The sequence below is a fragment of the Leishmania infantum genome, chromosome 4 (assembly GCF_000002875.2).
Source record: "Leishmania infantum JPCM5 genome chromosome 4".
In the NCBI taxonomy this organism is placed as follows: Eukaryota; Euglenozoa; class Kinetoplastea; order Trypanosomatida; family Trypanosomatidae; genus Leishmania; species Leishmania infantum.
The window spans coordinates 233,556-261,080 of record NC_009389.2 but is presented as its reverse complement, the minus strand read 5'-3'; the positions used below and the strand labels follow the sequence as shown (position 1 = coordinate 261,080).

The 27,525-nt window shown below is 60.7% G+C and overlaps 7 protein-coding genes across 7 annotated transcripts; all 7 read left to right on the top strand.

Moving 5' to 3' along the window:
* Positions 1 to 1,128: 1,128 nt before the first annotated feature.
* On the top strand, positions 1,129 to 2,115 carry LINJ_04_0640 (hypothetical protein; the record flags this gene model as incomplete). Its single annotated transcript, XM_001462865.1, has 1 exon — positions 1,129 to 2,115. The coding sequence occupies one exon, from the start codon at positions 1,129 to 1,131 to the stop codon at positions 2,113 to 2,115; it is 987 nt and encodes a 328-aa protein (XP_001462902.1).
* A 1,337-nt stretch (positions 2,116 to 3,452) lies between these two features.
* On the top strand, positions 3,453 to 4,055 carry LINJ_04_0630 (conserved hypothetical protein; the record flags this gene model as incomplete). The annotated part of the gene is made up of 1 exon (XM_001462864.1): positions 3,453 to 4,055. One exon carries the CDS (start codon positions 3,453 to 3,455, stop codon positions 4,053 to 4,055), a length of 603 nt encoding a protein of 200 aa, XP_001462901.1.
* A 680-nt stretch (positions 4,056 to 4,735) lies between these two features.
* Positions 4,736 to 5,752, top strand: LINJ_04_0620 (hypothetical protein; the record flags this gene model as incomplete). Its single annotated transcript, XM_001462863.1, has 1 exon — positions 4,736 to 5,752. The coding sequence occupies one exon, from the start codon at positions 4,736 to 4,738 to the stop codon at positions 5,750 to 5,752; it is 1,017 nt and encodes a 338-aa protein (XP_001462900.1).
* Positions 5,753 to 9,005: 3,253 nt separating this feature from the next.
* On the top strand, positions 9,006 to 12,875 carry LINJ_04_0610 (hypothetical protein; the record flags this gene model as incomplete). The annotated part of the gene is made up of 1 exon (XM_001462862.1): positions 9,006 to 12,875. The coding sequence occupies one exon, from the start codon at positions 9,006 to 9,008 to the stop codon at positions 12,873 to 12,875; it is 3,870 nt and encodes a 1,289-aa protein (XP_001462899.1).
* A 799-nt stretch (positions 12,876 to 13,674) lies between these two features.
* LINJ_04_0600 (conserved hypothetical protein) lies at positions 13,675 to 14,178 on the top strand (the record flags this gene model as incomplete). Its single annotated transcript, XM_001462861.1, has 1 exon — positions 13,675 to 14,178. One exon carries the CDS (start codon positions 13,675 to 13,677, stop codon positions 14,176 to 14,178), a length of 504 nt encoding a protein of 167 aa, XP_001462898.1.
* A 1,938-nt stretch (positions 14,179 to 16,116) lies between these two features.
* LINJ_04_0590 (hypothetical protein) lies at positions 16,117 to 25,446 on the top strand (the record flags this gene model as incomplete). The annotated part of the gene is made up of 1 exon (XM_001462860.1): positions 16,117 to 25,446. One exon carries the CDS (start codon positions 16,117 to 16,119, stop codon positions 25,444 to 25,446), a length of 9,330 nt encoding a protein of 3,109 aa, XP_001462897.1.
* A 763-nt stretch (positions 25,447 to 26,209) lies between these two features.
* LINJ_04_0580 (hypothetical protein) lies at positions 26,210 to 27,013 on the top strand (the record flags this gene model as incomplete). The annotated part of the gene is made up of 1 exon (XM_001462859.1): positions 26,210 to 27,013. One exon carries the CDS (start codon positions 26,210 to 26,212, stop codon positions 27,011 to 27,013), a length of 804 nt encoding a protein of 267 aa, XP_001462896.1.
* Between the last annotated feature and the right edge of the window lie 512 nt (positions 27,014 to 27,525).

The following is a 27,525-nucleotide window of genomic DNA, read 5'->3' as shown; positions in this document are numbered from 1 at the left end:
GCCCGCGATACTTACATCCGCTTTCCTTCGGCCTCGTCTACCACTTTGTTGCTGTTTCCGTGTGCCGACGTTGTCGCGGTGGTGGATTGCAACTCCGCGCCATCTCAGCTGCAGCCTTGGCCCCGCCCCTGTGCCGTCATCCATCCCCTGGCTCGCTGACAGAGTCGTCATCGCCAACGGCCACCCGTTTCTCTGCGTCGCGCGTTCTTGTGGTTTCGTGAATGTAACTTCCCCCCCTCCCCCTCCTCCTTCCTTGCTCTTCACGCTCTCATCTGTGTGTGTGTGTGTGTGTGTGTGCCGTCTTGTCCGCTGACTCTGTTCCACGCCGGCGTACGTGGGACTGCAAGCGCACGCACGCGTGCGCTTCACGATCTCTCTCTCTCCCCTATCCGTTTCGCCCTCCGCTATCATTTCCGTGTGTCATTGGTCTGCTACATACTTGTGTGTGCGTGTGCGTGTGCGTGTTTTATTTTGCTTTTCGGGCTGTCGCTTGACTGCTTTTCCGCCGCCTGCGCCGTTCGTCGTCGTCTCCCGCTTCCTCTCTCGCGCCGGTGCCCTACGTCTCTGCGGCACTGGAACGCGTGTATCTTGTTCGACGTGCTCCCTGGTGTGCTCGCAACGAAACCGGCAGCATACGTGCGAACCCCTTGGCGTGGTGCGGTGGTCTGACTGGCTGTCGCAGCCGCAAGAGCCAGGAAAAGCGCACTTGCTCGCGGCAATCACACGCGCACGGTCCGTGGCAACGACGACGACGACATACGTACACGTCAGGCACAGCGACGGTTTCGTTTCCCTTTTCGTTTTGCACACTTCTCTCTCTTTCCTGCAGTATAAAGAAGGGGAAGGAGATTGAAGGGCTTGTTGCTGTGTGTGTGTGTGTGTGTGCGTGTGTGGGTGTGTGTCCTGCTGCGCTGCACGCTCTTGTATTCCCTCCTCCGCTTCGGCGGCGTTCGGCTCTCTCCTCTCCTCTCGCACTCCGCACACGCCCGCTTCTCTGGCGCTTGCTCAGCGTGGCTTCTCACACGTAGGAGCGCACACGCACACACAGAGAGGGCGCAATACGGGCGAGGGAAGGCGGCGGCGGGGAACGTGGCGGTGGGGGGAGCGGAGGAGGGGGGGAGGGGCAAGATGGAGCACCGACCGCGACCGGAGCGGACGTTTGCACAGGCGAGGTACGTTAACAAGCCCCACCCAGCGACGGCCACGTTCCCGGCCGCCTGCAACATTTTCGCGAGCGTGTCGAGTGGCGGCTCGATGGCGTTGAACCTCCTGCGCGTGGCGGTGCCGGCGTTGGCGTTGGTGATGCTCGTTTTGTGGATAGCGCGGTTTGTCGTGATGCACATCGAGGCACGGCGGATGCGGCAGCAAGCGACCCACTGGAGAACGCTGCCGAGTTACACCGAGGTGCAAGCCATGGCGGCCGCCCTGCGGCCAACGCGTCCAACTTCGTCGCAGGAGGCAGCAGAGGATACCACGCCTGCAGCAGCGGCTGAAGCTGGAGATGAGGTGCACTGCATCATCTGCTTCTCCACCGTCGTTGACCACCCCGTGGAGCTGCTGCCGTGTGGTCATCAGCAGTTCTGCGCCCGCTGTCTCGTGCAGATATGGCAGTGCTCCGGGATTTACCGGCGGCTTCGGTGCCCGCTGTGCCGACAACCTGCAGAACTCGCGTGCCCCGTGCCCGTCGCCAACTCGAAGCCCTCTGTCGATGATGTGCTGCTCTTGCAGAACTACAACGGCGGCTTCTGTGGCACGAAGAAGGTGTCACTGTTAGACTGCTGCGTGCTGCGACTGCGCGTCATTACACACGCGCGTCTGCTGCCTATCGTTATCGGGCTCCGCATCGCCGTTCTCCACGCCACCATGTTTGCCTACATGCTCATGCCGACAAGCCTGACGGAGGTAGTCGATGGCGCCGTACAGCAGCAGCAGGCCGTCAAGCCCAACGTGCCCTCGTCGGCCCTCGCCGCCGCATACGCCAGCGTCGTGCACGTCTTCACCGTTGTCGTGTACACCGCCGCGAGGTACGCGGACGACTTCTTTCTCGTAGCAGTCAGTATCATTCTCACAGGCCACCTCCTGCAGAGCGCGCTGTTCAAGGATCTCAAGCTCTAGCCGCCGTCTCGGAAGGGAGTTCAAGGCTGCGCGCGTGTAATTAGCATTAACGCCCAGCCCAGCCCCCCCCCCGCTCTCCCCGCCTCGCCTCGCCAGCTCTGTTCGATAGCTGCTGTCGACATGTGTTTCTCGCTCGCTTCGCTCAGCTGCGTGGGAGGGCGTGCGCACGAGCAGATCTGCACCCGTCCACTTCCCCGCCCGAAGCCGAGGAAGTCGCTCACGTGGTTCCCCTGCGCTTTTCCTTGGTTCACCAAGACCGAATGTACACTTCTGCGCCAAAAACTCGTCGTCGTTTTGCCTTGGATGTTCCACGGAGTAATGGTGATGAGAGTGTGCGCGCACGCCTGGTTCGCCTTCCCGTAACGCGGTTCCCTTCACCGAGCTCTCGCAGAGGCTTGCGAAGACACATGGAAGTGAGGCAGCACATCCCTCTCTTGGTCGAGCGTCTGAAACGGCGATTGCGCGCGCCAACTGTCGCGGCGGCCTTTGCCGCCCCGCACGGCATGTTCATGCGAAACTGCACCGCGGAGGGCCGAGGCGCCGGCCCTCAGCAACCCTCCACCACCCCAACCGACACCGCCATCACACCACCGCCCCCTTCCAGAGCGCTGCGCCACCCACCAACCCGAACGCCGCGGCGGTGGCGCTGGGCCCGCGACCCACGTCCCCGGCCAGGGGCCGGCAAACCCCCCCCTCCCTTGGCCCCAACCGATGGGCATGCCGCCAGGGCCACCCACGGCCCCACCAAGGCGCCCCCCCCCAAAGGTCGCCCAACATGGCGGCCACCAAACCGACTGCACCCGCACGCCCCCCTACCCCATGCGTGCCCTCAGAAACCCATGCCAGCCGATCAGTTTAAACTTTCAAGTGGAACCCGCGAGATGACTCCGCATCAAACGCTGCCCTAGCTGTGTGTGTCTCCCTATCTTTCGCCTTGACAGTAATCATGATTGGACTGGTTGTGAGCACAGGGCAATTGTACTTTGATCAAAGTGCTACTCCACATGTCTCGGTGTTGAGCTTGTAGAAAAAAAAAAATGAAGATTTCCAGGGTGTAAACGCCATCACTTCACCCAGCCGCCGAACTATCGGCTGCCCGAAACCAACAAAAAAAAAAAGAAGTGGGCCACCTCTGCTTTGCTCTAACTCTCCCACTAGCACCGCACAAAACAGCACTACTCGCTACGTCTACTGTGCACTTTATATTACCTCTTTTTGCTCTCTCGCCTCCCTCCTCCTGTTTCCCTGACAGCCCTCGAAACAAAAAAAAACGCAAACATCACTGAAAAAGCGAGTAACGCCAACTAGAACACCAAGTCTGTCCTTTGTTCGCCAAAATGACGATGAATTTCGGTAATATGACCCTCGGGGGTGCCATGGCCACCTTCGGTGGTCAATCCAACCCCATGTGTAACTACACGAGTCCGCTGGCGAAGAAGTTCGTGTACAAAGAGGTCGGGAAGGTATACTACCCACTCCGCCGTCACGTATTCCGCACCAAAGTTCGCACCGCCGCGGAGATACGCTTTAACGAGATCGTCAAGCGGTACATGAAGGAGAAGATGACGTTCAAGAGGGGCTGCTATGCTGCAACCATCACTAACACTGTAGAACTGGACCACATGGGCAGCATTATCCCGAAGGACGAGTACGAGGTCAAGCGCCTGACCAGCTATATGACCAGCAAGAAGATGAGCAACGACTATAAGAAGCACATGCAGGAGCTGTGGACTCGTGTGCTGTTTGTGTGCGAGTCGACGAACCTGGTCGGCGTGACGGAGAACGCAATGCACCAGAACTCACGCCCTGGCACGGATGAGGAGTTCATGTCCATCATTTGGTACTCCTCCTTCGTCACGACGTTGATGGCGTTTGTCGTGACCCTGTGCATCTGGTGGTACCGCTACGGTCAGGCCCCGCAGTACGCTGAGTTCAAGTAATCGACACAACTTTTACGAAAAGGAAAGGAGAACAAAAATACTAACTTGCTTGTTTCCGTCTTTTTTGTTGTTTGTTTCAAGTTGGGAAATCTTAGCACTTAGGATATTACAAAGAGCTTCCCTTTTTTGTTCGCCGTGTTTGGGCAAAGTCGGAAAATGAGGCGTTATATTGAATCAGGGTCTCAGCGCTTTGTGATCCTTTTTTCCGCAGCCCTAAGCACGCCTTCTTTTCTGATTTCCTTTTATTTTGCTGGTCAGCTCTTCAGATTAGTGTAGTCAAGCAAACAAAAGAGTTCTTGGGAAATCTTTAAGAAAAGAGTGAAACCTTGGTGAACTGTGGCTGGGGCAGCAGCCACCACAGTTTTCTGTCGATACATTCTGGAGTTCATCGAAGCACGTGGCGGCGCAAGTCGCCCCTACCGCAGCAGAGGCTCGGTAAAGAGAGCCAGCATACCTCTGATGAGCACGCCTTGCCTTTTTTTTTTGCAGGGTCGCAGTGATCTCTTTCACGTACTGAAGCCCAACTTCATGTAATGATTCTAACGTATACATTCCCCTCTATTCTACTCAAGATTTTCTTGCGAGGCCATCATTTCATTTTCGTTGATATCTGTTATCAAAAATGCGCTTTGCCTTGTGAGCTACCAGCGTCTTTCCATTCACATGAAGCGGCGCTGATAATGAACGATGGAAGAGAGCAAGTAATAGCACTGCTACGAGAGCTTGAAGCGACTGCTATTCCAAAGTTCGTCGACAGCGGAGAGGCACTCACATACATGGCGTACAAGGATGGAGTTCTTGAAAAAGCAATCACACTTCTGAACGCAGCGCATATTGAGCCCAAAGCAAGTAGCATTCAGCCGCTGCGTGTCAACAGTGAACAACTTGCTAACGCTGTTATCGAGCGTGTATTTGATGCGCATACCCGAGTGCTGCGGTCGAAGCTCGCCGAAGCTGAAAAAGCAGCTGACATGTGGAAGAAGGTTGCTCTTTGCGGAGGCGCTGAGGAGGAAAAGTCGGCGCGCCACACCGCTCTTGCACAATCGACCTTGTGCGTTCCAGCTCGAGTCTCGGTCGGCTCGCAAGTCTGCAGTATAGATGAAGATGCAGCTGCCTCCGACAGCAACACGAGCGTGCAACAGTGCAAGCTCGTCTGTGAGGCAGTAAAGGAATGGCTGGCAGGCTGGACTACGAAAATGATGAGTACTGTAGGCGAGAAACTACAGCTGTGGTGCTCCTCGCAGCTTGGCCTCACTCCCGTGAGGATAAGCCAACACGAGCATGAAGTGAGACGTCCTAGCCTCGATGACAGCTTGATGGTGTTGGACAGTCGAAACTCAGCGAGCCATGCACCTCGCAAGATCGATAATGCAAGGTTGCACGGAGGAAATATTTCAAGCGCTGGAAAGAGCAAAATAAGTGAACAAAAGACATCGTCATCTCTTGTTCTTTCACCTGGTGAAAATCCTGTGCAGCCCTTGATCCTTTCTCCTTTGGATGCAGCCGCTTCCAGTGGGCCGACGCCGAGTCACCCTAAAGTGGGTACGCATTCCCCTCAGTATGCTCAGCCTGGATCACAGCTGTACGTTATGCGGACAATGAGTTTGAAGGCGCGTACGAAGCAACTCATCGGCAAGCAGCAGGCCACCAACTCGAGCACCCCAGTAAGTCGAATGCCCCATCTACCACATATATGACAGATGAGGACGGCGTTCTTTTTGTTCATGCTTTTACTATATCTGACTTTTCTCCCTTTTTTTTATTCTCATCTCGGTGGGCATTACCCTCGCCTGAAAAGAAAGCCGCAATACAGCAACGAAAAGGCAGGAAGTCACAGACAAGCGAAAAAAAATCCTTGGTTTACAATGCAATGTATGCTGTTTGTGCTTCTCCTTTTTGTTTTCTTGGATCCTTGAATATTTGCACACGTACTTTTTGTTCTTCTGACTAGTTTCATCGCTTCGAGCGAACACCCCTCTGGAAAAACCTACATAATAGAAATCGGTGTGCAAAGGCTGCCCATTTAGGTGCTGTAGCCAAATGATGTTTTTTGCAGCACGATTTTGTTTGCCGTCTCGGTTGCAGGCGGACTGGGAGGCTTTTAAGGTCTCTAAGACAGCGACTTTCCTTCTTTGTGGGGCACCCTCCTCCTCAAGGGCATATGCTCCTCGCTGTGCTTAGATGGATTTCTTTTTTTCCGCGTGTTGCATTTATTCCACCACATTGTAGATGGTTCTGTTCCTGTATGTTTGCCTCGCAGTGCTCACCACGACAGAGGGCGCCCTCCTGACCATAGCCTTTTGATACAATGAGCTGCTGTATCTCGAAGTCTATCGTCCATGTTGACGATGGTCACCAGAAATTCGATGCGTTCATCGGACTATGCTCCCCTGGAATGGACCTGCTGGCAATTCAGTTGGACAACTACTTCGACGGGCTCACTTCGGAGTCCCTCTACACGTCGTGCGTCAGTAGGAATGGCTACGAGTGTCTCCTTGGAAATCACCCCAAGGAATCCAAGGTGAGCTGCAGCAGACAGGCGGCATCCCATCACGAGACCGGTCACAAGCCTCTCACCGCTAGCAGCGTAAATGGCATCGTGAACGCTTTTTTCGATTACCTGGTTACTGCGCTGGAGTTGCGCCAGTGGAGCAGCAATTTCAATCTCACCCTCACCAATGCCTTCTCCAGCACGCACTAGATGCTGTCACAGCGCTTCTACCTGACTTGGCAACGCCGCCGGAGCTGACGGCGCAGAAGGTATCTTCGCCTGCCGTGAAGGAGAGAACGGAAGCTGGGGTCGAGCACGCAACAGGAAAAAATCACCTCTCATGACTTGCGAGTCCTTGTCCAAATTATCGAAGAGCCTCAACAGAGCCTCTGCAATGAGTGCTGCACCCATGGCACAGAGAGTGACCGCATCCCCTCCAACTGCACAAGCTGCCGCGCCCGCAACCTCAATCACAATCCCATCGAAGCCTCCTGCGCTGGTCACGATGACGTATAACGGGTACGCTGTTGTTCGTCGAGGCGATGGACGCGAAAGAATGACAACAGGAACACGGTCTGGCGCATGGATGTGACTGGGCACATCACGTATCCACCGGTGGACGGAGTCCTCACTCCCACTTGCGACCGCGAGGTGGAGTTTTTCCTTTTGTGCGTGTTTGTTTTTCGCCCTCCACCTCTGACAGGGGAGCCTCTGGCGGCGGCGATGGCGCCGGCAACACTACCACCGCAACGCAGCGACAGCACGGCTACGACAAAGTCAATGCACGCGACAGCACCGACGACTGTGAGTAGGGTACCGGAGACCCTCGACCAGGCAGCCACCCGAATGCTGTGTTCACACACACCACGGCGATGATACAATCGAAACAGAGGCAGCAAGGATCTCCCAGCGGCGGCTGTTAGCCCATCGTTCTCGGACCGCCTGTATATCCCCGTTACTCCGCAAAGCAGCCAGGTGACTCCTGTTTCCTTTTTGTTTTCGTCTTTGCTTGTTTTTTTTTTCATCAACCCCCCATTTTGTTGTCCTGACGTCTTATGTTCTCCACCCCGTGTGTGTGTGTGTGGGGGGGGGGGGGTTCTCATGGTCAATCCGGTGTGCGTGTGTGATGTTACTGTCCTTTGACTCGCTCGCGCGGCTGCTTGTAAGGGGCGTATTGCGGCGGCTGCTGTGTGCATTCGCGGGTGGCGGTGGTGGTGTTCGCCCTTCTCTCTTACTTACTCCCTCTCACCGTGTGTATTAATGCGCTGTCTTCCCTCCTCCTGCGCCTACGATATTCTAAGGCGGTACGAATGCGCGTGTGAGTGTGCGATGTACATGCTGAGGGCAAGGCGCTGTGCGGGAGGGAGGAGTGTGTAAGGGCCAGAAAAGCAGGTTGATCGTGTGTGAGCAGCAACGGCACGCGTAGCACAAAAAGTTGCATGAGTACAGGGCAACCCTCATCTTCACTTGGGTGCTTCACTTCTTGGAGGTGCGTGTGCGAACCGCGCCCCGCAGCGCCGACTCGTTTCTCCTTTCCCTCAACTTTATTTTTCCCTCCCCCTTCCGACCATGTCGTCTGGTGGCACGCATCACCATCGCTCCGACTGCTGCCGCTGTGCCTTCTCCATGTCTGCCCCACCTTGTCTGTCTCCGCGACTTTGTGCATCGTCTCCCTTCGACCCTACATCGCACCCGCCACCACTGTCTCTGCCATCTGCCGCTTCTTCAAATTACTTTGCATCAGAACTACGTGGCGCGCGCATAAGTAGCTGTTCGCTCCACTCCCCTCCCCACCCACCCACCACCACCTCTCCTCGCGTGCGCGCATACTCCTGTAGGTGTGTGTGTGCAGGGCCATACCGTCGCGACGGTCTCGTCTACGCCTTCTACATCTCGGCTCACCCACCCACCCCTACTTCCCATCTCTTCAGAGCAGCAGTTGTTTACACCACGGACAGACTCACGGGCGGCTCGGCACACACACACACACACACCTCGCTTTCTCTCTGCCGGCCCCCCTCTATTCCATTTCCACCCCGGTCGAAGATTTCCTTCTGTGGTTTGGTTTTCGCTTCTCGCCGTCTCTCGTTGTGTTTCGGCCCGCACCTCTTAGACGCACACGCGCACACAGAGGCACGTGATGGCGTGTGGGCGTTGTTCGTGTTATCAGCTTACCATCACCATCTGCTGGTGCGGCTTCCTCTATCGCCAGCTCGATCTCTCCTGCCGCTTCCTTTCTCTTTAGATTCCCGCACTCTCGCCTCTTGGTGCGCACGCCGTGTGTGCGTGCCTTCATTTTGACTAGATTACGCTTGGCAGCAGCAACAGCAGAAGCCCCATCACACGCGTGGGCGGCACAGACGTAGATCAGCAGCCTCGCACTATACGTTGACTTGCCTTGCGTTGTTGTTGCGTCTTTGCTCCACTGTTTCCCCTGCCCCCTTCTCTTCTCCGCGACGATGCAGCAGCAGCAGCACCAGCGGTCTTTCTGTCCGCTCTCCTCCGCATCCGCGCCGAAGCCGCCTCCGCAGACGGGACAAGCAGAAGGGAAAAACGACGGTGGCTGCGCACCACGCGCTGACGAGGCGCACGTGATACAGGCGAGTGCGTACGCGCTTTGGGAGCAGCTCTACGCGCCAGCTAGAGTGCCCCTCACCCTCGAGCGCCTCTTGTACCTCCGCCTGTCCGCGAAGGGCAACGGCGAGAGCAACGATGCTCAAGGCCACCATTATTGCGCCGATGATCGGAGGTGGGCGAGGTCGCTCTTCGGAGAAGTCACCACCCAGCTCGACACCTCCGCTCCGTCCGCGTCGATGGCGCCGTCGACTGCACCCGCGGCGGCGATTGCGCCAGGAGAACAATCTCGCGGTGCTCCATCGAATGCGGCTACTGCAGTGGCAACAACAGCGTCTCTTCAGGAAAGCCGAGACGACAAGGGGGGGAACGAATCACAGAGGGCCTGGAAAGGGAGTTTGCCCGACGTCGCATCGAGCGTCGCTGCCCCACCCACCGAGCAATGCACCTCCGCGGATGTGGAGCAGACGTCGGTTTCGACGCCGCTGCGCGTGCCACAGGCGTGTGCGAATGCCCAATCAGCCAGTGGTGTGGACAGAGGGCGTGCCTCGGAGTCGCGGAGCGCCGCGACAGCCCTTTCTCACCCTGACGCCGTCATAGCGTCGGCGTCTGTGCCCGCGCCGCTTTCATCGGTGCAGCGCGGATCCGACAGCAACCGGGATGTCGACAATGATGGCGGCCGCGGCAGCGCTGTTCTGCTGCAGCCTTACCGAGGGTGCGCCCTGTCCGCCGCCTCGCCGCCTCACCGGGCGCTCCTAGCTCCCACGTCGGACGTTTCGTTGTCATGCGCGTCGGCGGCGCCCATGAGTCTTGAGCAGGACGACAGCGCGAATTGCATCGACGGGAACGAGGAGGCCGAGCCCTGTGTCAACACGTGGTCAGTGGAAGCGGCATCGGCCGCCCCGGCGTTGCACATGCACACGCCATCCACGTCAGCAGCCGCCGTGAGAACAGACGAGAAGGGCAGGCGCGATGGCTCTGGACGCGATGCAGGCTGCAGTCCTCCGTTGGAGCATTCCGCTTACAGAGGCAGTGATGGGGAGAGCCGCGGGGTCGTTGATGATGAACAGGCGCACACACTTGCGCAACAAGAGAAGGCGGCGGAGTCGTGCGGCGCGTGGGAGAGTGCCACTGCCACGACCACACCCGTTCGGTCTTATCATCTCTACTGCCACTACCGCAGCTCGCACGACACGGGCCCGTCTGCCGAAGGGGGCGGCCGCAATGAGGAAGAGGACGCAGAGCACGGCGAAAGAGGTGAAGAGGACGGCAACGATGTGGGGTTTCTGTCCCTCGCCACCTCTCCATCAGCTGGAGCTCCTGAGCAATGGCGCCCGTGCCCTGTGGTGGGCACCTATGCAGGTCTTTCGACGCCATCGCCAAAGCCGATTGTGGTGCTGGAGGATACCATGACCGCACTCGCCGTGTCAGCGCTGCCGTGTGGCCTCACGAGAAATGGAGAGGACGGCTCTCAGCTCGACTCGCCGATACGTCGCAGGCACACCACCAGGGTGTCGACGTCGATGAGCCCGGTGGCGGACCCTAACGGGCTCGTCTTCAGTCCACCGTGCCGGCAGCAGATGCGGTTGCGGCTGCAGCGCCGTCGTCCCCGTCAAGCAAGTGAAGGAAGTGATTTGGAGTATTCGCCTCACACTCCGGTGCCTGGATCGCCATCGCAGTCGCCGCTGCCGCCCCCGTCGTGCTGGTCGACACCACTCCCGCAAGAGCGGTGCCCACGTGACGCTCAGACCCCACCAGCGCCGACAGCACTTTCTGCAGCTTCGCAGCCGCCGGCCTCTCCGGCTCCCTCTCCGACTAATATGGCAGACAGCGGTGCCGGCGCCACGGATGAGCTCTGCGCTGGCAACCATGCAGCAGACGCCGCCGTGATGGGCGCTTCGCCCCCGCGGGTGATTCGCTTGAAGAAAGAGAAGGCTGTGATGACAGTCTCAAACATCAGCCAGGAAAGCCGTACGAGTGCCGATACCGCAGCGAAGGAAGACGACGCTAAACCGCGGGACGCCACGGCGCCGGATTCGCCGGTGGATGCATCTTCCTCTGCGGAAGCCGGTGACGACGGCCAGGGCAGGCGTGATGGCGGCTCGGTGGCGCCTGTTGCTGTTGGCGTCGAGGACGAGCGTGTTGGCGGCGACGAAGAGGACGCGGAAGGAGATGCTGGGGAGCCGGCATCGACGGTATCCTTGTCGCCCCAGCGGCCTTCTCTCGAGTGTCCTGCGCAACGGCGCGCTACCGCCGCGCCGCGAGGTGTCCCTGCTGAAGGCCATGCGGAGTGTGGCTTATCAAGCGTGAAAAAGGCGGCGCGCACGGCAAACCCTGTCCCTGCTTCTGTGGCTGATGTCTCGGTCACCCCCTCCTCGCCCTCGACCTCCCCACCATCTCATGCCAGTCACGAGTCCTTCAACCCATCAAAGCATAGGGAAGAGCCACAGCAGCGTCATCCGCACCCATCTCTGCCCGAGGATAGGGCAGCACGGCGCTCAGTCTCCAACATGGACTTCCGGTGGGCTGACGAAGCCGATGATATCCTGCGCAGGCAGCAGCAGCGGGTTCACTCGCTGCAGGCAGCGAGGACTGCCACGCTTGCCGGCGGTGATACGCGTTGCAGTCCGAGTACGAGTCGGTGCAGCCCAGGCGGCGGCCCTCGGCGCTATACACCGCTCTCTCAGGATGGCGAGACTGCCCAAGGCAGCCAGAGCGGAAACGGCACAAGACTGGCACGGGCGTACGGAGGCTCAGAAGCATCGTACAGCGTCTCACCCCAGCCACAGGACCCCAGAACGCATCACTACCACGAAAGGGCGATGATGAGGCCAGAAGGCATGGGGGTGGAAGCGGTGGCGTCGCACACCGACGGCAGCAGCATCGTGACAGAGCAGGGGGACGTCGCGCCCTCATCGTACCGCGCCGGCAGAAGCGAAGAGTTGGCGTGCCTCAGCGTCACTCGCAGCGGTGAAGGACGTGCGGACATCGCGTTTGCTACAACGTCCTCCTCCACGCCACCGACGGCTCCCCTCCGCCAGCCACCACTGGCATCCGTAGCCGAAGCAACAGCGGCAGATGACGCGTCCATGCCGCACACGGATCGGCTGCATCAACAGCAGCAGCAGCCGTCGCCTCGCCACGCTGGCACTAAGCGGCTGCGTGAAAATAACGGCGGCGATGATGGCCGCAGCGACGCAGTGCATGCTCGACGCTCGCCGGCGCCGTCGTCTGTGCCAGCGTCTAGTCAGACAGTGACGAAGCGGAAAAAGAGTGACTGCAGCGGCGGTGCTCAGTCGACTGAGCGCCGACACCGCGCTGACGACCGTGCTCGTCTGCGCCAGAACTTGCGAGGAGACACGGCGGCGAAAGCGACAACGAGGTCGATATTGTGTGCCTCCCCAGCGAATGTCTTTGCGCTTCCACGTACCATATCTGCAGATCCCGGGGCATCTATTGCCACTCCGACGTTCACCACGGCGGCCCCGCTCGCAGGCCCATCGCTGTCGCTGCTGCGTCCGCGTTCGGGGAACTGCGTCAGCGATCCGCCATCAGCTGCTAAGGCACCGAAAAGCGCGAAAGGAAAGTCGACTCATGTCAGCGCTCCATCACTCCCCATCACCGCTGCGGCCTCGCCGCCACGCGAGAATGCGAGCAGCAGCAGAGCACACAAGACTGCGCAATGGGCGGCGCGCTGCACGCCCTCCCTCGAGGCCACGAACAAGCGGCGAGAAGAAGTAAAGCGGCACCAGTAGTGCGCAGAGAGGGAGGGTGTGCAAGATATCTGATCACTGCAGTAACTCTGCTCGCAAACGCGGAGAAACCGGCATGGCTGGCTCGTTGCTGTGGTCTCTGTCGCATCTTTCTCTCTCTCTGTGTGTGTGTGTGGTTGATGGAGCTGCGTTGCTCAAGCGCCTGCCTCTCTCCCTCTCTCTCTCAGCGTGTGTGTTGTGTGTGCTGTAGCGTGGACACACTGCCCGCGTGCACCAGAAGTGTACACACCTGCAAGCGAAAACGCATCGACTCCATAGCGCTATGTATCTCTAGGTATACCCACGCATACAAGCATATGTTTGCATGCATATACGCATGCATCCTTCTTGTTTTTTGGAGGACGCAGTGGGGGGGGGGGGTCGTGCCTCTCTTGGGGAAGGGGGAGGGGTGCTCCACGTGCGCGTTCTCTCTTCCTCTCTTTGTGGTGCTGCGGCCCCTCCCCGTGTCGCCCTCTGTCCTTTGCTCTCGTGCTGTGCACGTGTGTGCGTGAGTGTGAGTTCCACGGCGAGCAGATCTCGCGCCGCTTGCAGGTCGATGAACGGCAGAACACGCACGTCCACCCAAGGACGCCGCAGAGAAAACACAGCGAGAAGCGCCTTGCCGTTCGTTAGACGGCCCCTTCCGCGTGATGTTCCTCCGCTTCCTCACCTACGCTCTTCTCTCCCCCTCTGTTCACATAAACACGCATACCACATAAGCGCCATCACACGCACACATACACATTTCTGTGTCAGTACTACGGCAAGCGCCCTTCTTCGCCCCGCCACTCATCGGTGAAGCATGTCTATCTCTTCTTCCAGCGGCAACAACCACGGCGGCAACGCGCCGCCGCCGCCGCTAACGCCGGAGGAGAAGGCCGCCCGTGACGCGCGGCTGCAGCGCGAGCATGAATCGTACATCCGCAGTATCGCGACGATGCGCTCGCTGCCGCGGCTTCGGTCCACCATCGCCGGCGCCGGCGGTAAGACGAACACCAACACGCGTATTGCAGAGGAGCGTGAGGAGGTGCGCCAGCAGCACCTCCGCGCCGCGGCCGCCGCAGCAGCGGAGCTGCAGCAACGTCGTCAGGTGCATCATGAGAAAGTCACGAAACTAGAAAGCATACAGGCGAAGAAGCGCAGCCGCCGCGCCGCCAAAAAGGCGAAGAAGAAGCAGCGACTCGAGGAGAAGTTGCGCAGCAGGCTGGACTCGGACTCAGACGCGAGCTCGGACGGCTCTGCTTTATCATCGTCAGCGTCCGCATCGTCGTCACGTGACTCAGACGGCGATGGCGAGGATGCGTAAACGTGCGGCACATTGTTTCCTACACACACACACACACATGCACACTACGGAGAAACGGGTCGAGTGCGCGCGTTTATGGCGGTGCATGTGCAACCCTCCTCCCCCTCCCCTCCCGTCTCCCTGGCGCTGAGAAGTAGAGATGCCGAGGAAAGGAAAGGAGTGACCGCGCATCGCCGCACGCGTCTCGTGCACAGGTACCGCTTAAAGGAGCCATGCAACCCTCGAAAACGGTTCCCATGTCGTAGCATTGATCTCTCCCGTGTGTGTGCACGTGTGTGTGTGTGTGTGCACGTGTGTGTGTGTGTGTGCACGTGTGTGTGTGTGTGTGTGCACGTGTGTGTGTGTGTGTGTGTGTGCACGTGTGTGTGTGTGTGTGTGTGTGCACGTGTGTGTGTGTGTGTGTGTGTGTGTGTGCACGTGTGTGTGTGTGTGTGTGTGTGCACGTGTGTGTGTGTGTGTGTGCACGTGTGTGTGTGTGTGTGTGCACGTGTGTGTGTGTGCACGTGTGTGTGTGTGTGTGTGTGTGCACGTGTGTGTGTGTGTGTGTGTGTGTGTGCACGTGTGTGTGTGCACGTGTGTGTCTGCTTTGCATCAACAGTTGACAAGACTCGAAGATACACACAGACAATCACGCGCGCGCACATCGATGAGCGCCTCTCTCCAAGGCCCTGCGGCAGTGCCGCCCGTTGAGCGCGGGCTGGCAGACACTCACGCGCGTGTTGTTATGCTTCACGGTGTGACCGCACACCTTTCTCTCTTGCTCTCCGCAACCACATCAACTCCCTCCCTCCCTCCCACTCACTCACCCTGTGTGTGCGTGTGTGTGTGCTGAAGTTTTTCATTTATGTGTGCGCGGGGTGTGCATGACTGGAAACGCACACACCCACACATTCACAGCCATCGTTTCCCCGTCGCGCATCTTTCCTCGCTCTTCACACCACAGTTGTCGGTGCCTCCAGCAACTCAGGCAGCTCGCCCCCATCCTCGTTCCACCACCTACCCACCCACCCCCTCTCCTGTGTCCAACAAGTCTGCGCGCGCTTACTTGTGTGTCTGTGGATGGGCAGTGGTGGGTCCATGTGAGTGTACCTGCACAAGGCACGACAAGGACAAAGTCAGCGCGTGCCTCTCCCCACGCAGCCCTCCTCCCTACCCCACCCCCAACACGCAGACAGCACTCAGTGGCGCAGTCTTCTATACATGCATATGCATATATATACGTCTACGCATACACTCCCGCGCACAGCCACGCGCGCACGCACCCACACAAGGCGCAGAGAGAGAGACGTGTAGGCCCCGTAACGCGTGTGCTTCGCTCACGCACTCTGCCCCCTCCCTCCCCGTCCCTACCTCCCTCTCTCTCGTATATACACACACGCACATACACGTTACCTCTCCCTTGTTGTCGACGCCGTCGGTGCCACAGTGGACTGCTGCTTCTTGTTTGGTTGGTTTATCTTATACTCACCCCATCCGTCCTTCTGCTGCTGCTGCTACTGCTGCGTGTCGTCACCAACCTCCCTCCTCCCCTCCATAACCCTTCTTGCTTTCTCCCATCCACTTTTCTTTCTGATTCACCACCACACCTTCTCCCTTCCTCATCATCATTCTTCTCTCATTCATTCTTTCCTCTGCTTCAATCGCTGCGACGTGCGAGAGGCGTTTTTGCTGCGTTGTCGGCACCTCTGCGGGCAGTCACCGTCTCGCTGTCGTCGGCAGCGCTTGTCTACATGCGCGAGCGCCTGTGTACGGATGGGTATGTATATTGGAGTGCCATACCGCTCCCTCTTTTGCGAGTGATCACTCTCGCTTTCGTCGACAGCCCACTCGCACTCGCACTCGCACTCCGTGCGTGTGTGTTGCCGTCTTCCATTCCCTTCCCTTTCCTCCTTTTTGAGCTTGAAGACCAGCGCAGCGACACACCACAGAGGGTGCAGCATGACGAAGCTGGCGCAGGTGTGTCTTGTAGCACTCGCTGGCTACGTCCTGGCTGGTCTTGTCGGCACCTATTTCCTCGTGCGCTTCCGCCGCCTGCACTGCGTTCGGCAGGTGCAGCCGTGGTACTGCATTGTGCACTACGTGTGCTATGGAGGTTTTCTCGCCTACTTGATGAGCGCCGGGTCGATGCGACGTTGCCGCGGCAGTCAGGACATTGGTAAACGGACGGCCTCCCTATGGGGCGCCTCCTCGCAGCTGCTGCCGCAATGGACAATGACATCAGCCGGCGCGTTGCCGCCACAGCTCGACAGGGCACAGTCAGCTTCGCAATCCTCGTCAGCGTCGAGAGTGTGGCAAGTGTGTGTGCTGCTAGGTCAGGTGGTCCTCGATGCTTTCTTGAGCCCTTGGACAGAGGTTGTACCAGCGTCGCCTTCGCCGGCGGCTGCAACAAGGATAGTGCGTCTTTACGACATCTACGAGCCTCTCCTGCAGGCCATCGCCGCCACGGCGTTCTTCAGTAGCTTCGCCCTGCTGTGCAACGCGCGATGGCGCTACGCAGTGATGGGCACTGCTGAACGGCATCCCGGCCTCTGGAGGGCCATCGTGGGTGTCAACACTACTACAGCTACAGCAGCAGCGTTGGCGCGGGCGACTGAAGAGGCGAACAAGGACGGCGCTTCCATCCTCGATGGAACAAGCACCTACGCCGCCGTCGTAGCCTCTCTGTCGCCTCCCATGCGTCGAGGCTCCGTCGTGGCACCTCGAATTCTTGTCCAGCGATCCCTCGCGGCGCAGCGTCGGCATTCGGCACGTGCGCCCTCGTACGTAAATCGTGCTCGCGATCGTGGTGACAGCACCCAAGGCAACCTCGCAGACAGCGGCGTCAGCACGCGCATCTCCATCTCCACCCCTGGTGCAGAGGACGTGTGCGGAGGCGGCGACCTTCCCGCCACCGTCCGCGCCAATCAGGTGAAGCGTGCTACTGGCGGCCTCGAGGCAGCGGCCGCGGCGGCGGCGAGCATGGACGACGTCCTTGTGGAGGATGCGACGCTCAGAGGCAGCCGGCGCAAGTCCTGGCGGCGCAGCGTGCGTCCTACACGACCGCAGCAACAGCAGAAGCGAGCCCCATCTCCTATCAACGACGATTACGATGACATCGACGACGATGACGAAAAGATGTGGAATAGCGTGGAGCCCGGCAGCTCGGCCAGCCACGTTACCTCCTCGTCCCTCTTCAGAGATAATGAGGGCCCATCAAGCACCAGCAGCAGCCTGTGGCGTCGGCTGATGCGCTGCTCCGGGCGGCGCCTGTGGCCTTTCAGTGCTTGTGTGTGCGAAGAGGGACAGGAGCGTACCAGCCGAAACGGCAGTTCTGGTGATGGTGGTAGGGGCCGCTCGTCTCGTGAACGGCACCGTCATCTCCAGCACTTGCGCCAGCGGCTGCTCGCCGCTTTCTGGTTGAGCGACGCCGTGGTGGTTCTTCTAACATTCCTGATGTTTGCTCTGTTAGCGGTGGCCCGCGTCGCCGCCGCCACGGCGACGGCGTCCACCTGGGCGGCTGTAGAAGCGTCGAAGACGCAAGGGAGTTCTGGGCTGGAGCGTGGAAGACGTGGAGGTCAGCGACTGCTCACAGCCACTGCAGCCGCAGCAGCCGTCCCATGCCCCACAGAGGGCTTTGTCGGCGTAGCTGGGCTGTTACTGCTCGCTGCGGAGCGGGTACTTGTGGGCCGCTGGATGAGACTGCCCGGGCAGCTTCTTGCCTCGGTGTCTGCGGTCGCTGCGGCTGCGTCAGTCGAAACGCCCGCCGCACGCCAGCAGCAACTTCGGCCGCGTCTGCCGTGTCGCAGCTGGCGGAGGCTAGGCAGCAGCACATTTCGCAGCAGCCTTGATCTCTGGCACCTTCCGTCCACTGGCCGGCTGCACGGCGTGGAGACGGCAGGATCTGCCGCGATGAGCGCAACCGCAACAGCCGCTGTGGCGTCGATGACGCCAGTGCCGTTCCACTTTCGGCATGTGTTAACGGTCGCTCTACTCCTGCTGATGCTGCAGTTCTTTTCAGACGCCGCGTGGGCGTGGGCGGCGGCGGTGCTGCTTACAACGGGGAGTGCGGTAGCCAACCTCGTCGACGCCGTCGCGGACTCGCTGCGTTGGGTGTCCACGGAGTACCGCCGCCTTTTGTGTCGCACGTGGTGGGAGCTCTTCTTCTCATTCTCCTTTACACCGGCCTCCCTCGAGTCCGTGAACGCGCAGGAGCAGCACGTGGCAGGCTCCATGCCGGCAGCAACGCCGGGGTCGATCGGTGGTCTGGGTTTGCCAGCGGCGGTGGGCAGGGAGCTGCTGGTGAGCCGGGGCAACAGCATCGGCATGGCAGTCAGCGCCACCGTGATGCCGCCGTTTGGCAGTCGTCTCCGTCGCCACTCCATCGCCCATCGAAGTGCGCGCCTGATGAAGGCTGGCGGGGGTACAGGCCCGCTGTGGATGGTGCGCCGTCTCGGGGCCTCCTTCGCCGGCACAGCCGTTGACTCCGCCTCTTCTTTGTCCCCTCCCTCAGCTGTGACGGCAACGGCAGCGACAGTGCTGGAAGAAGGCGCAACCAGCGTCGTTGTGGGCAAAGACCGGGAAGACGATGGGCTCCTCAGCGGCGACGCACCAGGCTCACACGGCGTAGCTGGAGGCGGCGCGGCCGTGGTGACGGCCATCTCGCCTATGCAGTTCTGGCACAGTGTGGCGGCGAAGGTGCTGCAGCAGTCTGGCAAGGCCACGGGCGAAGCGGCAGAGCCTGGCAGTAGCAGTTCACACGCTCTTGGAGGTGCTGAAGACGTGAACGGCGTCGGGGTAGTTCCCACTGTCGCCGCCGCCTTGCTGCACCCGATGCCGACTGTCAATCCTCTGGCGATGCTTTCACCGACGCCGGGTATGGAGCACTTGAGCTCCGCGTCGGCCCGCTTCACACGCGAGAACCTAAAGGGATCGATGCTATTGACGTTGCCGACCGTCGCACGCGTGGGCGGGAAGGCCGAGGCAGCGGAGCTGGACATGCGAGAACGACTGCTCGCGATGGAGCGCGCGGAGCTCCGGCATGAGGAAAGGGCGATGCGGGCACAGCAACTGTCTGCCTCAGACACGATGGCAGCCGCCTCGACGCTTTCCGACGAGAACGAAGAGAAGTTGCACGCAGGTAACCCTCCTGCGCACTCGGTGGTGCCAGGCGCTCGTGAGCACGCGGGCCATCACGACGACGATGGTGGGGCTCTTGAGAATGCAAGAGAAGCCCAGCAGCAGCAGTCTGTCACGCAAGATGGATGGCTTTCGCGGGCGCTGGCAACTGTGGTGCCCGGCTTCGCTGCGACACGCTGCTGCAGCTGTGAGGGCGACGGTGTGCCGATATCGTCACTGTCGACACAGCTGGACTCCACCTCGACAGTGTTGAACGTGTCCTTCAATGAGAACTTATCGCTCAGCTCCTCGGCAACGCGTGCGTGCATCAACGAAGAGGAAGGCTTTGCGCGCTTCCTGGATTGCGTGCGTCGCGACGGCGACAACACGTACGCCCTGCAGAGTTTACTGGCGGTTTACGGCCACACTTATAGGCATCGGGTGGACGCCAAGGGACGCGGCGCCTTGCACTACGCAGCCATGGGAGGGTTTGTGCAGGGGGCGATCTTTCTCAGCCGCATCGGCGCTGAGCCGAACATTCTGGACAAGGCCGGCTACGCGCCGCTGCACTACGCAGTGCTCTACCGCACCGAAGTCCACACGTCGCCGCGCATCACGACCGAGTCGCCGAGCACAGCCGTGCAAGGGGCCCGACATGTCGTAGGCATACCTATCGTGGAAACCACTGCCGTGCAAGCTGCCGCGCAGGCGACAAGACGTCGGCGACGCGACCAGCAGCAGCGACTAAAGTGGGTTCAAGCACAGCTGCAGGCCGCCTACTCGGCTGGCAGCGACGCATCCAGTGGAGTTGAAGGCCGCAACAGCAGTGGCAGGAGCCCACAGGAGACCACGCTCACGAAGACAGGGAGAGAGACCTCCCTGCGCACCAGGAGCGACCCGGTGACCACAAGTATACCTGGCAAGCCGCTTGCTGTCTCGCCACTCCAAATCTTTACGCCGTCATCGCAGCGGCCGCTGTCTTCCATGGGCGTCGGTAATGCGGCCGCTGGAAGCACAAGCAGCGCCGTACGTGGCCTGAACCCAGCGGCGATCCCAGCAACAGCCACGGCTATTCCGGCGGCGGCGGCAGCAGCTGCCGCGGCTGTCGTGGAGCCGGAGGAGGGGCACTGGTACGGCATGGTAGGGGCACTGGTGCGTCTCGGCGCGCAAGTCGACCTCCCCAGCGCAAAGGGGCTGACGGCGCTGCACCTGGCCGTGATGCAGGGGTCCGTTGGGCTCGTCAACACCCTGCTGCGCGAAGGCGCGAACCCGCTGCTGGGGCCGGAGCTAGAGACACGGTCACTCGCCTCCATCATCAACGCGGCCTCGTGTTGGGAGAGCGACAAGGAAAACACGGAAGTTCTCATGAAAGGTGCCGGCAAGACGGCTGCGCCGTGCAGCTCTGGCGGGCAAGCCAACGACCAGGTCGCAACACATCCCACGCAGCAGCAGCAGACGTTGTCAGACACCCCACAGTGTACCAGCAACAAGGGAAGGGACACAACATCTCTCGTGTCGAGCGAGAACGACAACTCGCGCACGGCACTGGGGGACGCCAGTGGCTCTCTTGCGCTCTTCACGCAGCACTGTGAGTGGGTGGACATGCACATCACCAACGCCGGTAATCCCATCGTCAACGGGCACTGCAAGTCGCCGCTGCTGCTTGCTGTGGAGCTGGACGCGGATTTGGCAGTAGCCAGTATGCTGCACTGCGTTGCCTTGCAGGCCACCACGGCTCGGGTGGTGGCCGGACTTTCGCAGAGTATGGTGGCTGCCCCACGTATGTTCGAACGGCCGCCGTCGGCGCTGCTGGCGGCTCCTCAAGGAGCCGCGTCGCAAGCGCAAGGCTGTCCGCCACTGGCGTCGCTGCCTGTCGCCGCCGCCTCTGGTGATCTGCCCACCTCTCCTGCACCGCGATCCCGCGCCTTTGCGGCGTCGGCGGCGCATCCGCTGGCTGACAACGGTGCGGGAGACGCCGCCATGGCGCTTCCGTCGCCGATGTCGGCAGCCGCCGCCGCCTTATCTACCAGCTGTAGCAGCACCAATGTGCGCCGGCCAGGAAGTCGGCGGATGTCCCCGCATACGCCTGGTATCGCGGATACCAGCTTCTCCTCAAGCACCACCACCACCATCACCGCCGCGGCCGCCATACCCAATTCGCCATCCACGCGAACTTGGTGGGAGCGGTGCTGCCTCCACGGCTTCAACCCTGTGCACATCGCTCTGGTCCTTGGCAACGCGCAGGTGGCACGGGTTCTGCTTCTACGGTGGTGCTACACCGAGGATGTCGCGCACAACCGTGACGCCGCCGCGGCTCCGCACAAGTGCGTGAGAGATGCAGAGAAGCTGGGCGGAAGGGCGCGCGAGTTGAGCTCGAACGAACCGCGGACGACCATTAGCACGACGCCGGCGCTACCAGAAAGTGCACTGGCGACGACAACGACGACCGTGCCGCCGTTGCTGTCCTCTCAGGCCACGGCGGGACCTGACGTTACAGATAGCACCCTACTGGACTTCGCCAGTGGTGCGAACATCAGTTTCCATGTGGACGGGTTAGCGGCGGAGCAGCAACAGCAGCAGCCAGTGCTGGCGCACGTCGCAGCCCCCCTCTCTGAGGAGGCGGACGGGTGTTCACAGTATACGAGTGTGAGTGGCGAAGCAGCCGCAGCAGCAGCTCCCACCGCGGCCATTTCCCTCGGCTCCTCCACCGGCCCCGCCGCCTTCTGGGTGCGGTCGCTTCGCCTGAACCTATTCCACCTTGCGGCCGTGGGCGATTCGACGGAGTGCCTCGCGTACGTGCTGCGCTGGCGTGGCGCGCCAGACTACGTTCCGTGTGCGCTGGACGAGGTCTTCGAGAATGAGCAGCGCGCTGAAAGTGTCCGGCGGGAGTCAGCGACGGCGACGCAGGACGCGTACCAGCGTCGTCGACAGCGGAGGCGGTTACGCGCCTATCAAAGTAGCCAAGCTGCTTGCGACCTCGCTGGGGTAGCCGAGTCCTTGGCCATGGTGGCGGCGACTACCGAGCCGAGCGCGCCCAATATGGAGGAGTACGTCTTCCCTGCAGATGCGGGCAGCAGCAGCGCAGGCGCACCTGGAGTCGGCCACATGATGGCGAGCGGTGGAGGTGCGGCTGCTGCGGAAGCAGCACCTCTGCTGGAAAAGATGGTTGAACTAGACGACTTCTCCAGGTCGCCCTCCTCACTGCCTGCTGCCGCCACGACGAGTGAAGTTGTCGTTGGAATCGAGGAGGCACTGCAACGGTCTCTGGGGCCGTCCTCGACGGATCCAAGCAGAACATGCACAACCGAGATGTCTTTCAAGAGCGACACGGACGTCATTGCCTCCAGCTCCACCTCGGACATCTTCAACCACACGTGGAGCAGTGCCACGCTGTCTGCTGAATCAAACGAGGTCGCCAGCACGGCAGGGGCGCCGACAACCCCGCCGCGAGAGCGACGCACGCGAGCCAAGCAGCAGGGCTTCGTGCGCGCTCTTGTCACGCTACTGCAGACCAACATTCGCGTCGACGCGGTGCGGCGTCGGGTGCGCAAGACTGTGTTCGGCAGCAGTACCTTTCGGAAGACGACGTCACCCCGGCGTGTCAACTCGCGTCGTCAGTCATCGCAGCGTCCCCGCATGGGCGGAGGAGATGACGAGGACGGTGACGGCAGCAACGACAACACCGTGATGGCGAAGACCTGCTTTGGCTCTATCTCCGCAGCTGCAGCGCTGCACACTGGCATGGCCGTCTGCTACGCAAGCATGGACCATCCCCCTCGCCGCCGCAAGAGAGGTGAATACGGTAGCGAGAAGGACGCTGACGGATCCAGTTCGCGCAGCAGCAGCAGCAGCAGTAGCAACCACGAAAACGTGAAGTGTCACATTGTTGAGGCGCCCGGTGCACCCCGAGAGCTGTACCGGCGAGCCAAGGGGGCGGAACGGCCTCGCCGCCTGCGCCAGCAGCGCACCCGTGCCTTCGTTTCGGCAGTGGCGAAGCTGCGCCACTGCATCGCCGGCGTCCCGATCGACATCACCCACCTCGCGGCGGTGGAGACAGCGGTAGATCGGGCCTGTGCACAGATGGCCTCCTCGAGTGCCCGTCGCGCCCTGCAGCAGGCGCTGCTGATTGTGACTCGGCGCCTGCAGAATCAGCACCGCCGCGCGCAGCTCGTCACGGGACTCAGTTGTGTCGCAGCAGCCGCGACGGCAGCGATGGAGGCTGCGGCCGCCCAGGACGATGGCCAGGCGTCTCGCGCAGAGAGTGATGACGAGCCGACAACGATCCCCACAACTTTGGCCGCCGTGGAGGCGTCAACGGGCGATGTCGGCGGCAACAGGGACAGCGTCAGCGCCGGTACGAGTGAATCTCTCATCAGCAGCCTCAGTCGAAGCAGGCAGCGGGACAGGGCCACGGAAGCAGCCCACCACCATCACCGCCATCGCTGCTCATCTCCGTCCTGCCCTTCTCCGGACTCGGCCTCCGCGCTGTCCTACTACAGCTCCCTTCACTCAATCATCACCACTACCACGACGACAGTGCGCGGGTCTTCCCCGGCTGCGCCGGATGAGCGCGCCTCGGTTTCCGCGAGTGACGAAGAGAAGCCCCGCGGACGTAGGCAGCACAGACAGCAGAGCACGCTGCGGCTTCTGCGCACACTGAGTGCGGAGCTCAACGCTCTCGACACACGCGGGCTGACCCCGCTGCACTACGCCATCGCCAACCAGAACGCGAGCATGGTGTACCTGCTCTGCGCCTACGGCGCCACGTTCGTCTTCGCATCGGAACAGACGGAGGCGCATTTAATGGGGCGCTCGGCAGAGGTGATCGCTGCCGCGGCCGCGGTTGAGCACCATACTGACGACTGCGACATGATGACCGTAGCCGCATCCGACACCCAGCCTGCTGCAAGCCAGGACGAGCTGCAGAGTACCACGGCCCCCACCGATTTCATGTCACAGGCGAGGTCATTGCCGACTGCGTGGGCCTACGCGCGTGCGCAGCTATCGTCACCGTCCATCAACGTGTCCACGGACACCCTTTCGTCCTTTGGAAAGCGCTACTACGCGCAGCTGACACCGCCAATGCAGGAGGCGCTGCGGCGGGCCGCCAAGACAGGCAGTGCGGAGTATCTTCTCTGGATGCCGACCCAAGAGGACCGCGAGGCAGAGCGGCAGCAACGGAAGCTTCTCTCCCCGCTGCCCGTGTCTGAAGCGAGGGATGCGGTACCCACCAACCCCCAGCGTTCCGTGTCACTGCTTGCGCCTCACGCGGTGTTGTCGCCCGCTGCCCCGACCACCACTGTCATGAGCGCCACTGTTGCTAAAAGAAGTTCGCCGGCAAACGCCCAACTGCACTCGGCATCACCCGTGATGGTGCCCGCCTCGTGCTTGACGGTCGCCTCACAGCGGCCCACAACGATGGCCGCTACCTTGACGGCGGCACTGGGCATCAGCGACGCCGATGTTGCGACACGCGCCGCGGCGACCGCGCCCGATGCTTTCCTGAGCACTGAGGAGCCACTTGCAAAGGCCTCAATGATGACGGGCAGCGTGAAGGACGGCAGTGGTGGCGGGGATGCGCTGGGCGCACAACTGCAGACACACCTTATCCACCAGGATATCAAAACACTGCAGTCCATGATCGCAGGCAAGGCTAGCAGCAAAGTCAACGGCGGCAGCGGCGAAGACCTTGCCGCCTGTTTGCACCCGCCTCCTCAGCGCCTGCGAGCCAGCCCCAATGCAGACGTGAGCCTGGATGAAGCCAAGGACGAGGCGACGGTGGCAGCGAACTTGATGGCGGGAAGGTCTTTCAAGCAAGACGTCGCCCGAGAAACACCACGGCAGCCCAACGCGTCGTCGTCCTCAGCACCGAAAACCTCAGCCGCGATGCGCACACCAGCGGCTGCGACCTCCGTTGGCGCTGAAGGTACGGGCTCCACAGGGATCACGGAGCTTACGCGGGGTGCGCGTGGCGCGGCCGTGCCGCCCTCATCCCCATCTTCCAATGCCGCCGCCGCGGCTGTGGAGTACACGCTGCTGGAGCCGCACGATGTGTTCATCACGCACGTCGTACGCAATCCAGCCAAGGCGGAAAGTATCATGCGTGCGGCCATGGAAGGGACAGCGCTGCGCTACTTGTTTCTTGCCTCCGTCGTCTCGGGAGACAGCCTGTAGCGGGGTGCTAGGAAGCGAGCCATCAGCTGTGCTCACCGGTGTCGGCGAGCCGGTTCTCGTATGGGAAGGACGATGGATGTTGACTTTTTTTTAATGCTTGCCTCATGCTTCTCGTTGTTGCCGAGCGCTGCAATGACGCACGCACGCCCTTCACATACGCAGAGAGAGAGAAAAGCATGCAAGAGGCATTCGAGTGCGAATCCGTTGATGAGGTCGTTAGGCATGCAGCCTCCTCTCCCTCCCCCCCAAGGAGATGGTGAGACACGGAGCGGAGCAGCAGCAGCAAATTCAAGCTCGCATGGATGAGCTACTCACGCTGCAGCCTCTGTCGCTCTCACGCCGCACTGGCACACCATGGGCAGCATCAGCGACACCCGGAAGGAGTATGGTAGGGGTAGGGGGTGGGGTGCAGTGTTGAGCCGTTCACTTGCCCGTATGCGCCCCTCTATGAATCTGCTTTCCGTTCAGCCGTCATTGATCAGCCACCACGACCACCTCCGCACTGAAGCACCCACCACTCGCGACGCAAGCTGACGCCGACCACTTTCTCCATCTCCTTTCTTTTCTTTTTTGGTTTTTTTTTCAAAACGCCTTGGGTCTGCCTGCGTGGGGAAACGTCTGTGTGTGTGTGCACACGCGTACACACCGTGTCCGTGCGACCACCTCCAACGCCCCCTCACTCGCAAGCGCAGCTTCAGCAACGCAACGGCGTCGAACCGAATCACTGGCATCCTCACGAAACCTTAACAACATAAACGCCACGATGCGCTGGCTCAACCGCAAGCGTCCGACGACGCCCCTCTACATCCCCGACCCGCGTCGCCCATCCATTGTGTTTGTTCTCACATCTCCGGAGCCCGTACTCAGCGCGCTGCTGCTGGGCGTCAGCTGCTACTTTCTCACGGTAGTCACCGGGAGCACATCGCTAGACGGCCCCGGGGGTCTCTGGCAGGCGTTTGGCCGAAAGAGTCGTGCCCGCATGCAGAGCCGCGAGTCGGAGCTGCGGCCGGATCCCCCGCTGGCGATCAGCTTCGACATGCTCATCGTAGTGTTGTGCATCTTCGCCTCGAATAGCGTCCTCGCCGCGTGCAGCCGGGTCCTGGCGAGGGAGCAACGTCGCGTCGAGGACGCGGCGGAGGCAGAGTGGCTGGCGGCCGTCTCGAACCCGGAAACGCGGAGTGAGCGGCTCGCGAAAGATGCGCAGGAGCTCGCTGAAAAGGTGAAGTTCTGGCAGGAGAACGACGAGCGCCGCAAGGCTGGCCAGGCTGCGCGCCGCGAGCGCATCAAGAAGCTCGACGTCATGGCCGATGAAGTAATGACGAACATCATCATCATCGTCTCCGTCGTTGTGAGCCTCGGGGCTGCCTACTCTATCCTTATGCAGCCGCCAAACCAAGTCCGAGGTCTCGGCATGGCCGGAATGCTAGTGGTGCTCATTGGCGGTCTCATCGTGTGCGGGCTTGACCGCTACATCAGCAGCATGCGCCACTACTGCAACTATGTAAATTTGCTCTGCATCTTCTCGCTGCTGGTGTTGGCCGCTCGCGCGAGTGTGTTGGCAGAGTGAGCACCTGGGTAGTGTGCTTGCATAATCTCTGCAGTTGCAATGCCTTGGGAAAGGGGGAGGGAGGGGTGGTACCCGCGTATGTATGTGTGTGTGTGTATGTATGTGTGTGCGTCGATCCAGTGCCTCTGAACCTTAAACAACCTCCGTGAAGACCCGATCACCGTCTACACACACACACACACACACCTCCCCTCCCCTCCCCACGCCACTGTCACTGTCCACAACAACCCAGAACGAGAAGTCTCCATATGTGTGTGTGTGTGTGTGTTTACGGGTGAGGATGGCGGTGGTGGCGACGCGGAGGTGTGGGGGCATAGTGGCAAGAACGCCTCAGCAACGTAACAGGTGCACATCCGTCGATGGATACCGTCACTCGCACTCTCTCCCGAGCGTGCACCACCCCTCCCTTTCCCATTTCTCCTCTCTTTCTCGGCGGCGCACGCACCTCCGCAAGCAGCGCCGCTGGCAAGGTCATCTTGCCTCTCCTTGCCTTCCTTTCGCTGGTTTTGCGC